This window comes from Heterobasidion irregulare, assembly GCF_000320585.1.
Source record: "Heterobasidion irregulare TC 32-1 unplaced genomic scaffold scaffold_09, whole genome shotgun sequence".
Lineage (NCBI taxonomy): Eukaryota > Fungi > Basidiomycota > Agaricomycetes > Russulales > Bondarzewiaceae > Heterobasidion > Heterobasidion irregulare.
The window spans coordinates 862,840-875,461 of record NW_009258205.1 but is presented as its reverse complement, the minus strand read 5'-3'; the positions used below and the strand labels follow the sequence as shown (position 1 = coordinate 875,461).

At 61.0% G+C, this 12,622-nt stretch overlaps 3 protein-coding genes across 3 annotated transcripts; 2 read left to right on the top strand and 1 right to left on the bottom strand.

Moving 5' to 3' along the window:
- The first annotated feature begins 3,529 nt into the window (after nt 1-3,529).
- On the top strand, nt 3,530-5,708 carry HETIRDRAFT_479194 (uncharacterized protein). The gene is made up of 4 exons (XM_009551722.1): nt 3,530-3,651; nt 3,735-4,149; nt 4,288-4,310; nt 4,375-5,708. The coding sequence occupies exons 2-4, from the start codon at nt 3,924-3,926 to the stop codon at nt 5,224-5,226; spliced, it is 1,101 nt and encodes a 366-aa protein (XP_009550017.1). The 5' UTR covers nt 3,530-3,651; nt 3,735-3,923; the 3' UTR covers nt 5,227-5,708.
- Nucleotides 5,709-8,164: 2,456 nt separating this feature from the next.
- On the bottom strand, nt 8,165-8,933 carry HETIRDRAFT_441479 (uncharacterized protein). Its single transcript, XM_009551721.1, has one exon. The coding sequence runs from the start codon at nt 8,743-8,745 to the stop codon at nt 8,224-8,226; it is 522 nt and encodes a 173-aa protein (XP_009550016.1). The 5' UTR covers nt 8,746-8,933; the 3' UTR covers nt 8,165-8,223.
- A 178-nt stretch (nt 8,934-9,111) lies between these two features.
- On the top strand, nt 9,112-11,760 carry HETIRDRAFT_454077 (uncharacterized protein; the record flags this gene model as incomplete). The annotated part of the gene is made up of 2 exons (XM_009551720.1): nt 9,112-9,325; nt 9,383-11,760. 2 exons carry the CDS (start codon nt 9,112-9,114, stop codon nt 11,758-11,760), a joined length of 2,592 nt encoding a protein of 863 aa, XP_009550015.1.
- Between the last annotated feature and the right edge of the window lie 862 nt (nt 11,761-12,622).

Genomic DNA, 12,622 nt, shown 5'->3' with positions numbered 1-12,622 from the left:
GTGTCTTATTGTTGATGAGGGAAGCGAAATGGTCGACAGCTCCGACGGCTGCGGAGCACCAGAGGGAGGGGAGGCCGGAGATGCAGGTGTGGTGGAAGATCGCGTGAGAACAGAGAAGTCCAAGGGCGAGGGAGGGCGGAAGGCTGATGTTTGGGACGAGCCATACTCTTCAGGTTCCTCCGTCAGTGAGTCGGACTTTGGGGAAAGACTCGAGTCCTCAGCCGACACGCGGGGACTGGAGGAATCGCCAGGAGCCTCTACATGAGCAAACGTCAATGTGTTGGAAGTTAAGAATCCACGACATGATAGCTTACGCTCATCCGACTTCTTCGCCAATTCAGGGAGCGAAGATCGTAGAGAACTCGCAGTGTCTGCATTACTGTCAAGCGCATCAGTCGGTGGTCCTCTGTCACGACTTTTAACACTCGAGCCTGTTGAGATGGCCTCATGTGGCAAGGCATGAGGCACTTGTGGAGTCAGCGTTTCCGGCGTAAACTCCACCACAGGTGCAGAGATTCGATGCGCTAGTTCCGGAGCGTCCCATTGAGCTATGACGGATGCTCAAGAAGAAGAAGTTATATGGGACCCACGTGACTCCACAAGTTGCCGGGAGGAAGAGCGATCAGTTTTCTTCTCCCGGGCGCCTGCCACTAAAGCGCGTGAAGACCGTGGGCAGCCGTGAAAACAGATACGGGCGCGTCAATGGCGCACAATCAACGCGCGAAGTTCGAAACGTACCGAACGGGTCGGCTGTTCTGAAGCCAGAGTCTGTGAGCCCGTGACTATCGGTCGTTCCGTCTGAAAATACCCAGCAATACGTCAAGCAATGATCAGAACGCGAGCATACATAGTAAGCCAAATGTGAGTTCTGCACGTACCGTGCGTACCGCCGTCTTGCGTGTGAGCCCGCTGAACACTATCCGAATCCTCGTCAATCTCCGAAATCAGACTGTGAGGCGATGGCTGTGCGCGTGGAGTATCCAGTGGGGAATATCTCTGTATAGTCGTGGTGGACGAGAACTGACTAGGGAAGAGGCGCTGATCTGTAGTCGGTTGGGAAAAAGATGGTGCCCATCCGGGTGTCAGAACTCGGGGAGTGTCGGAGGCAATGGGTCTATAAGCAGAAGAGGTCGTGGTGGGTGGAAAATTACCGCTCGGAGGGTTTTGCTGTGGAGTCGGCAGGGCAAATGACGGGGCCCATCCTGGCGTCAGGACGTGCGGAAGCCCTTCATAATCCAATTCTGCGTAGACAAACATATGAAATGAGCACAATACACGATATGATTCAGTGTTCACGAGACTTACGCCCTTCGTTAACGTATTGAATCTTGGACCCCCCCGCAGAAACGTCAACTTCCGAGACGATGATCTGAGGGGCTGGCGGGCGGGATGTGTGGAACATGGGTGTAGACTGTAGAGGGGCAGATGGGGATTTCCTGTGTTTGGGCAGGTGGGGAGCAGAAGCATCTGGTCTGAGCTTCTGCGGGTTGTGATTGGTAAACCGAGAAGGGTTCGTGTCCATGCTTCCTCTGGTCGCTTGAGAACTTGAAGAGCCGTCATTATCTACAGAGGGGCGTGGGTAGAGAGAGAGCATAGGCTGTGACATGAAGGGTTTGGGGCTAGCGCCCATCATAGACGTCGTGAGATAGGGTCCCACTGGCCTGTCTTTTGCTCTGCTGGACGTGAACCGATCACGAACGGTGGCTAGTCTTTTTGCGAAGAACTGGCCGGCCTTTGTTTTTGTCTAGATATGTGATGTTCAATGAATCAAACCGCCCGCACGTCTACGACATTCGCTACGCACAGAGAATGCCGACTGGCGCGTCTCTACGGGGGGATGCGACCTTGTATCCTGCATGATTGGCGATATCTGACAACTCGTGTGCGTATGGAAGTGACTGGTCAGATCGGGGCGTAGGAAATCACGAGTGAGACAAGCTCCTTGTCGATCACACTAAGGTCTGAGACCTGGGGACTAATTCGTTGCTGGTCGTTGAGAGTGTCGTCGCCGTGTCGTCAATGTCGTTGAGCGTCGAGAGAGGGGGTGGGGTGATACAGATAAAGCGCAGAGGAGAGGGGTGTGTTGGTTTTAGTGTGTGTTCTAGTCCGTCTGCCATGACGGCATCATCTGGCATCACCGACGACGACCGACCCGGTTAGGCCGGCACAGGCCGGCACCGTCAGCATCGTGTCCGGTCTCCTCCAACACTCCTCCCCCGCTCCTATCCGCTCCTACCCTGTCGCCCATCTTCTCGACGAATGCCCTCAACCATTCTACGGCCTCAGCTACTCCTCAAATACTATCCATCACAGTCTGGCGGCTACAGAACTGGAATCCTTCTTCGAATCATCCATTAGGCTCTGCTTCAACGATCACATGGGCTGGGAATGTTGGTCCACTTGTTGATCGGCGCGGACTCGGTGGGTTCGCTCAAGGCAGGCGTGTATCCAAACTGTATGGAGAACCAACACTAAGTATCGATGGCTACTTGCTTTCGTGACGTTCGTCGCCATTTTTAGACTATTTGGCTCCTCTCGATTCTCTTTGTCGCCGTTCGGCATCTTGATGGGACTATGGCGACATCTGCTTCCGAGCAATGAAAGTTTCGGCATGTGTAGAGAGTGGATTCGACCCAGTCAATCGATGAAAGACCCAAGGGCTCTGGCCAGTTGCATGCTAACTCTTGATCCTCGTAGTGATATCTTCACCCTCGCATGCACCACATATCTACGTACGTGGTGCTTGCTTTGCGTATGTTTCTCACCTCATGATTTGGAACTCCGGATCTCTCCTCTGCGCCACCCAAGGTCTAAAACGATACCTAGCGTGCCCTAGGTTGCTCCTGTATGCGTCTGTTATATCTATGATCGGCTCACCTGACAACGGATGCGAGCTCCAGCGGACATCTCTGGTACTGATTTATCGGCTCATGGCTGCGATCGAAATCAGATGTGTTAACGGCTGGGCAGGCTCCTGGATACTTTGACGCCACTAGCGCATATTCTTCGGAAAGACGAGCTGAATGTTGCACCCTCACGACATCATCTCCTCGCGACATATTCGACGCATGGATACTGTCAAGCCTTGTACAACAGAGTTGCCTTCAAAGGTATATTCAATTCAGAAGAGCATTATTAACTTCAAGCTTCGTTTGTTGACATTCGTCATCATTGTTTGCGATACAGCTCATGAGGCTCTCTACAAGCGATGAACAACTTCTTGGGCCTAGATCGGCTCATGTCCTCAACAATAGGTGAGTCAGCGTTCACATTCCACCCCAGCCTTTTACTGAAACAACTCTCCCTCGACCATCAACACCGCCTCCGACTGAAGAGTTCTCCAATGCCTTTTTATTTGCTTATTACGTCCTCTGCCTCTATTTCACTCAAGGATAAAACTTCTGTTTCAGGCGACCTTCTGAAATGTGGCAATTTGACCAGCATGCGTGGTGGCTTTTCGCTTGACAGTGCCACAAGCGCGAGAACGATTTCGGGACCCTCGACGCGTCAGCCACTCGCCTCGCTTCCTCGTAATTAACGTTCAATTAACGCCTTGCGGCATCGGCGTGTCCTTGCGAGAACAATACTCAGGCCTCGCGCACGCGAGCTCATGTCCACGGTATCAATTCCAAAATTCGATATAAACCCTCGGTTCGTGCTGTTCTTCATCGGTCTACAACTCTCTTATCACCACGATTATCCATTCGCCAGCTAATTGATTTTCTATTTTCAAGCAACCACCACGATACATCCACTCGCCCCTCTTCTATCTGTCCTTTCATACTTCTCTATTTCCATCTCTTCCAACTATACTTCCCCTCCGTTGCTCATCCTTTCTTGTTGCTGTTTTCCGTTTTCTTTGTTCTATCCGTTGACGCCATCCAACAACCAAATCACCGTAAACGCGACGAACAAAAGCCACAATGTCTAGGAACTACCAAAACGAAACCTACCAGGATCTCCCGGCAGGCTTCGTGCCGCGGCTCATCGATACCTCGAACATCCGCGGCCCTCCAGCCGAGGTTCGCCCAGATCACCCCACGCCCACCACTGCATACGCATGGGCCACTGGCATCCGATTCCACAAGGGATCGCATTGCTCGTACCCCATCGGGGGGCACATTGAGTTGTTCAAGTCCTTGGTGACTCGTGAGTACTTCGTCGTCGTTTGCTCCTTCGTTTTGCTTTCTTTGCTTTCCCCACGTGCTCTTACCGCTCTTTGCCACTCAACGTTTTCACCATCCTCCCTTTCTCTGCTCGATGCTGACGTCGCCTTCCCGTTGCTAGACGTTTCAGACGAATCGCTCCGCGCAAGTCTTCATCCGTCTTCCACCGCATTCCTTGAACTCACATCCATCTTTGTTTCTCTCTCAGCCTGGCCAAGTTTCAAGCCACTGGTTTCACGTTCAGACGCGTGGCAGAGGCATCCCGGGACCAGAGGAGATCCGACGCATGGAACACGCGCAGCAACAGGCGCAGTACATGGACGGGCGGTCGCAGCAGTTGTCCCAAGACCGCCACGGATCCTACCAACAGCAGTCTCCGACGCTCTCGCGCTCGGGGGCGGTCCCGATTCCCGCGCAGCCCCAGACGCCCTCCGGACATGGGCATGGGTATGGCAGTCAGCCCGGTCACCCTGCGACACCTCAGCACCATGCAGGCCAGCAGATGCAAGATAGGCATTCGGGACATCCTGGCCGTCCGCAGGACAGTCACGGTCAAAACGGTCAAGGCTCTGGATACCCCTCTCAACACGGTCATTCCTCTCAGCATGGTTATCCTTCTCAGCAGCCACAACACGGCCATCCTCCGCACGGCGGCCACGGTCAATCCTCTCAGCCCGGTCATGCTCACCCCTCTCAGACCGGCCAAGGGTATCCTTCCCCATCCGGACAAGGTCGTCCTTCTCAGCACGGTCACGGTCAGAGTCAAAATCCCGGCCAGCCTCAAAACAGCCACGTCCAAAATCCCGCACAGGCCGCAGTCTACCCCGGTCAACCTCAGTCAGGCTACCCTGGTCAGCCGCTGCCCGCGAATTATCCCGGTCATGGTCAACCAGGCTACCCGAGCCACGGTCAACCCCAGGAAGGCTACCCCGGCGCCAGCGGCCAACCCTATCCCGCCGACGGCCACCACAGCCGTCATCCCACTCAAAGCCACTCGCACCGCGATGGGCACGGGCACAGCAGTCACACCAGCTCGCACGCGCGCTCGAACCAGCACTGAGCGCGGCCCCTGCCGCTCTGCGCTCGCTCGCGCGGCACTCCCGCCCATCGATTTCCTCTCCCAAAAGTCAGCCTACATAAGTGATTCTCGTAGCCTCAAAAAGAAAAGTAAGTATTCGAACGTCGCGCTCGAGCGCTCGCTCGCGCGTTGCGCGTTTCCTCCCGTCATTCACTCTTGGTTCTTGTATCTTCTTGGCCCCGGTCCCGGTCTGCTATCGTATCTCGTCCCGTCCCTTCCCTACCCTACCCATTTTATTCATCGCCCCATAATACACCCAACTCCCTCGTCCGCCCTGCATCGTGCTTTACCATACGCTTTGCTCTGTACAGTTGCTCTCCTTCCCGTTCCGCCTCGCTCTCGATCCGCGCGACTCGGACGAGCGTTTCCTCTACATACCTGCACGGATGTGTAGAGCCGACGCTCGCTCTCTTGTCAAGCCGTAGTATTTGTTATGGAATTATAGACCGTCTTTGTCGACCGTTAAACTCGCGCGATCGCGTCCTTTTGTTCTCTGGGACGCGATGGGGACGACGGTGAAGTAGACCCGTTCCCAGGATGTCCGAGAAGCCCTCCGTGCCACCCACGCTCGCGCCTGCCGCCACTTGCCGTTTCTCGCCATCCCGCGGGCCGTAATCGGCACTGACAGCCCCCGAGAACGAGACTAGGTCACTCGGGCACCGCGAGGCCGTCGTCCGCCACCCAACATGCATGCGCTCAGCGACAGAGTCCCGAGAGCCCATTTCTCGAGCCTACTGTGCACACCAGGCCGCCGGACTGTCGAGCGCTGCAGCGCTGAGCAGTCGGGTGGCCCACTGGTGGCCCACTGGTGGCCTCTATTCCCACTCCGGGGCTGCCGACGACTATATAGATTAACTAGGCGGGCCACCGCGCCCGCTTCACGATTCCAGACGCGGCGGGGGCGGGGAACTCTGGACACGGCACGCGCGGACACACGCCCTTTACCGTAACTGACGCGCGCGCGCCGCGCATGAGGCTACCCGCCCGCGCGAACGCCAGCGTGCGCGTGGCCACCGTGGGCCGGGGGGTGCCACCACTGTGCCACTCCAGGCAACAACCGGCAGAGACGGGGCTTCTTCCACCATATACACACCGAAACGCGACGGCAGCGACGCCCCCCAGCGCTCTCCCACCCAGAGCGAAACGAATGAACGGATGCGAAGTAATATACAGTGCCTTGCATAAAAAACCGGAATCGCGCGACGCGCGAAGTCCCAGAGCGAGATGATAAAGTTACCATGTATAGTGATTACTGTCACACTGCGACAAAATGCTTTCGGGTTGAATTGCTATATGTGGTAACTTGGTCATCCTGTGCTCTAACTTGCGCGTCGCGCGATTCCGGTTTTTTATGCAAGGCACTGTGAGTGAGTTAAGTCAAGTGAATGAGCGAGCGAGCGAATGAATACAAGGCACGTCGGCTCCCTCGCGCAGGGTCCTCCATCACTCACCGGCGTTTCATCGGGCGCTCTGGCTCTGGCTCTGGCTCTGGCTCTGGCTCTAGCTCTGGCTCCGACTCTGGCCTCGCCGAACCTGACCTAAACATAGTCTGTGTATATGAGCGCGACGGTATATAAAAAGCCTGACACGCGAACAGATAAGTTACGCGCCCATGCGCGCCCACAGCGGATGATCAAAACATAACATAACATAACATAACATAACATCGCACGCTCGGATACTTACTATACTGTACAGGTCAGCCACAAGGCACACGACACGGCGCGGCAGGCGCAGAGCGCGCTCGGCGGTAGTTTGGCTCGGCTCGGCTCGGCTCGGTGCGATGCGGGGGAGAGGAGAGAGGAGAGAGGAGAGGAGAGGAGAGAGAAGAGGAGAGAAGAGAAGAGAAGAGGAGATGAAAAGAGATGTTTTTGCTTATTTCAGCGCACGAAAGCCTGCGCGTCGCACGTCACATATGCATATATGTACGCACGTCGGGATACTGCACAGCGTTCGCGCTGTGGCCATACGGAGCCCTGTACGTGCGTGCGTGCGTGCGTGCGCGCGTGCGTGCGTCGCGGCCCCGCAGCGTCAATTTGCATCCCCAGCGTCGGTATCGGCGTCGACGTCGACGACGGCTCGGAGCGCACACGGACTACGTTTGTCGGCAGGTCCGCAGGTGCGATCGCGGCGTCGCGCGGCCCTCGAGCGGGGGATCGGCGCGTCGGGCCCGAGCGTCTGCGGTAGCGAGCACGAGCACCTCGAGCCTTGGCGTCGCGCGCGCGTGTCCGCACGCGGGGAGGGCGCTGGAAGGCGTCGCGGTTCAGGTTCCGGACGTGTGCCCAGCGGGGGCAGGAGCGGGAGCGGGAGCGGGACCAGAAACCGTCAGACTCGACACGACACGACACGACACGGCACGGCACGACGCGTCTCGACACGACGCGACACGTCTCGAATCAGGCAATCGAGCCGCTCAAGATCGACACAGGAAGCGAGGGATCGCGCACAAACAATGCGCGCCGTCGCGGGAGGCGGGCCGGGGTGCACGGGCAAACGCAGCGGGCTCTGGGACTGGGCGTGGTGAGTGCTGTACGAGTATGCCTCGAGCGCTGAATCCTTCACCGACCGAAGCAGGTTCGGGGGCGGAGTCGGATACGTAGGGAGACGGGGACGAGTCCTTGGTCCATGTAATGTCCAACATAGGGCTCTGTTACCTTTATCGGAGAATAAACGGGATTTAACGCATGCCGAGAGGGCCCGGGGGTGGGTGGGCGGTCTCAGGAGGAAGAGGGCTTCCTGTATGGAAGCCCGGTCGAGGTGTGGGTTGGGGAGCGCCGTGTACGTAGGGCGGCAGAAGAGCGTGCATGGGACGTGGGACGTGGGAGGCGGCACGGCTCGGACATGTCGCCACTTGCGACGGGGGTGACGAGTGCTTGTGCGACGCGCTTGGACATTGGCGCCAGCTGCGCTCACCGCACGCATCGGGATGGCAATCGATGAACTGGCTGGAGCGAGCGATAGCGCCATGGAGAGATATCGCTAAAGTCGCAGACACTGGAGCAGTGTCTCTTGCGCCCAATCTGGCGGATTTCGGCGGATGGCGACTGCCGCCTGTCTGGGGTTTTGGAGCGACGTGGGCTGTGGAAGCAGGCTTGGCGCGCGCCTGGCGGGAATCGGGGCGCTGACGTCGTCGAAGAGGGAGAGGGGGGGAGGGAGCGGCTGGGAGCGGTCGCAGCGGGACATCGCTCTGCCTCGCTGGGCGGGCCCGGGCTTGGCGCGCGTCAGACCGGTGACACGCTCGTCGGCGCGTCTTCTGGATCGACTCGGCTGGGGTGTCAGATTGCGGGGTGTGCGTTGCCGGGCGGGAGGGTGCCGGGTGCACAGAGCATCGGTGCATCGATGTCGGTGCCAGTTGGAAGAGGTGCGAGAGCGACGGCGGGGGATCCCGATGAGAGGCACCAACTGTAACTGCGGCCCCGAGGACGGAGGCGGGCCCTGGAAGTGTTCACGGGAGGTGGAAGGGGATAGGCTGGGATTAGTCATGCTTTTGGGCTGGGGCATCAGCGGGCGCCGGCTCCTCGTTGATGTTCGTTCTTCCGAGACAAAAAAAACTGACAGGCAGGCAGGCAGGATCAGCAAGCATCGAGGTGTCAAGCCTGGATGGCAAGCATCGAGGTGTCAAGCATGGATGCAGTAAACGGCCCGCAGGAAGTGAGGACCACGAGGACGGGCGAGGGGCGGAGGGAGTGTGCGGTGGATGACGGGGCGATGACCACGTCTTGCGGCATGGCGGTCCCAGCCTGTCAGATCTCCGCAGCTCTAATGGCCGGTCTACTTTAGCCTCCTGCCATCCCTCCTCCCCTAAAACACACTCCCCGCCTGCCACCCGTCCCTTTCCCTTTCCCTCTCCCCTGCCTCCTCCAGACGATGGCCTCCTCGTCCCGACGCGTCCCGGCCTCATCCAGCCCCGCGGCTGCCACCCGACGCGCCCCGCCCAGCGACGTCTTCAAGCCCAACCTCCCGCTCGACCCCTTCGCCGGCCTCGACTACAGACACCGCCCGCCCCTCCTCGTCCCCCGCGACACCTTCCTCGCCGCCGCCGCGTGCCCTCCACGACGCGACGTCGTCCTCGTCCTCGGAGGTCTGTCTCACATTCCCCCACTCCCTCCCCGCCTTCACTGACGTTCCTCGGCCACAGCGCCCACCGCACAAGACCTCCACCCGCTCCTCCACTCCCCCCAGCTCTCCGAATCCCTCCTCGTCCTCGCCACCCCCGATCCGTCCCCCCTCGCCGCCGCGCTCTCCCTCCTCGACCCCCCGCACCCCGCCATCCGCATCCTCCGCCTCCCCACCGCCCTCGCCCTCGACCAGGGCAACGCCCTCCGCCTCGTCCGCGTCCTCGAATCCGCAGAGCGCATCGCCCGCGCGTGGCGCGCCTTCGGCGGCTCCGGCGTCCGCGAGCTCGACCACACCGACGACGCCGCCCCCGCCGACGCCGCGTCCCTCTCCGCCGCCCTCCTCGTCCCCTCCCTCTACCCGCCCCGCAACGCCCAGAGCACCCCGCCCTCCCCCGCGCCCTCCACCCTCCGCCTCGACCTCTCCCTCTCGCACTCGCACACGCCCACCCCGCTCCCCTCCTCCTCCGCCTCCTCCTTCACCTCCTTCCGCCGCCACCGCGCCCGCACCGCCGCCTCCTCCCCCACACGCACGCCCCCGCTCCCGCCCCCGGACCCCACCCAGCGCGCGTTCGACGCCCTCGTCCACTTCCTCCCGCCCGACGCACCCGACACCTCCCTCCTCAAGCACACCGTCCTCGTCACCACCCTCGCCCGCGCCTTCCTCGTCCCCGCCATCCCCGCCGCCCTCGCCCGCACACGCGCACGCGCACGCCCCCGCGCCCCGCGCTCGCAGCAGCAGCAGCCCCGCCCCAAGTCCCTCCTCGCGCGCCTCTCCTCGCGCGCGCTCGCCTCCCGCTTCTCCGCCTCCGCGCCCGTGCCTGCGTCCGCGAGCCACGACACGCTCCCGAGCACCTCCCTCGGCTCCGCGCTCTCCCTCCTCAGCCCCAGCCCCAGCACTAGCCCCAGCCCCAGCCCCAGCCCCAGCCCCAGCCCGGACGCCTCCGCCTCCTCGCCCCCCACGCCCAAACCCCACGTCCTACACGTCCTCCCGCGCGCCTCGGCCGCATACGCCAGCGCCCTCGGCCCCCCGCCGAAGCTCGTCCAGACGCTCGAGTCCTTCCTGCTCGCCTTTGCCTTTCCCATGCCCCTGCCCCTGCCCACGTCCACGAACATGAACGTGTCCCTGGCGCTCACAAGCGCGGGCGCAGGCCCAGGCTCAGGCTCCCGCGCGAGCCTCGCCCCGCAGAACGCGCAGGTGGACCCGCGCGAGCAGCCGAGCGCGTTCCTCCTCCCCGCGCGCGCCCTCGCCGAGCACGTGCGCGCACGTGCCGCAGCCAATGCCGCTACCAATGCCGCCGACGACGATGCCGCCGCCGCGCCGCCGCGGCAGTGGACGCTCGCGGACGCGGTGCTCGCCGGGTGCCTCGACCGCGCGAACGACCCCGCGAGCGACCGTGTGCCGCGCGCGTACGTCGCGAGCGCCGCGGACGTCGTCGTGCCCGCGCCGCCGGATGCGTCGCGGTCGCGGTCGGGTGCGCCCGAGGCTTCGTACTCGCGCGGACGGGAGCCTGTGCCTGCGCCCTCTCTGGCTCCGGCTCCGGCTCTGGCTCTGGCTCGGCTTGGTCTAGAGGAGGCTCAGCAGCAGCAGCAGAAAAAACAGCCCCCGCCGTCGGCGTTCCAGCAGAAGCCGCATCACGCGCTCAAGGCGCACAGGGCGCGCAGGGCGAAGGACAGGGCCGCGCGCGCGGCCGCCGTGCAGGCGCAGGAGCCGAGTGCGGGTGCGGGTGCGGGTGCGGGCGAGGGTGAGGGCGCGGGTGCGGGTGCGAGTGTGGGTGTGGGTGTGGGTCCGGGGGTGCACAGGACGGTGTCGGCTGCGTCGGCGTATGCGCGCGCGTACCAGCAGCAGCGCGAAGAGGAGGAACGACGGCGCCCTCGAGCCGGGGAGACCCGCCGTACAACACCGCGCGAGCGCAGTATCAGCATCGGCAGCACCACCGCCACCGCCGCCGCCGCCGCTGCCGCCGCCGCCGCCTCCGTTACCGCTAGAGAGCGCACGCGCAGCCACGGCGAGCGCGCGAGCTCGCTCTCTGCGCCGTCTGTGCCGTCCGCTTCGTATTCGCCGCAGCGGCCGCGGCATGCGTCGCACCAGCACCAGCACCAGCACCAGCACCAGCACCAGCAGCAGCAGCAGCAGCACGCGGCGCACCTCGCGCACGCGAAGCAGCTCCCGACGCCGCCCGAGTCGGACGAGTCGAGCGTCGGCGCGAGTTTGAGGCCTATCGGTATGGGCGCGGGCGCGGGCGCGGGCGTGTACCCGAGTCCGAGTCCGAGCCCGGATGAGGGTGGGTATGCGCTTGCGCAGGGGACGTCTGTAGGGGTCGTGCAGGCCCACGGCGGAGGCGGAGGGGAGGCAAAGCGGAGGAGGGGGTGGAAGTTCTGGAAGAGCGCGGGGCGGTGAGGGGTTGCCCCGCTCGCTTCGCGTCTGGGACGTTGTTTTTCTTTTCTTTTCTTTTCTTTCTTATGAGGGACCGTCCCCGGCGTTTTTTTTATTTCGTGTGTGTTTCTATGCGCCGCTGACCGATCATCGCTCACTGACCGCCCGCTCGTTCCTCTCCACTCCATTCTTTTCTTTTCTGCATCCCGCATCCCGCATCCTCATCTGCTCCATTCATCCATCCATAGAATCCATCCGTCCGTCCAATCATCGACCCCAACCCCACAGACGCTCGCTCGCACCTATGCACCCATGCCACCCTGTTCCACTGCCACCATTCCCACGTCCGCCCCGCTGGGCGACAAGAAGGACCTTCGTCTCTACGATTCTACTAGTATTCTGCATGGACTGACTACTGCCGTTGTCAAACGGCGCGTGTATCGCTTTCTTTTTTGTTTGATTTTGTTTCCTTTCTTTCCTACTTTGCAATGCTCGTTCTACTGCCAAGCTTACACATTGCTATTGTTTAGTGGCTGCGGTTCGGCGGAGCTGCTTATGCTGCTGCATGCATTCATGCGATATTTAACTTGTTGGTGTCAACAAGACCGTGCTGGGCACTTCGCAGCAGGACTCAGTCTCCGTGAGCGCCGGGGGATCCTGTGCGGCTTGTAGAATGTCACGGAATTCTCCGAAGATCTAAGTAGAAGATCGATCGATCGATCCCGAACTTACTTACTGCCACTGCCGCTTAGCGAACCTTGGTCGATCACAGAGACGCTGGAGCTTGCATTTGGCAAGCCAGCGATGGTCGTCTCGCCCAGTCGCCATTGATCTGTGAAATACTAACGCCGCGTCGTCACTCATTCATATTGACCAGAGATCTCAC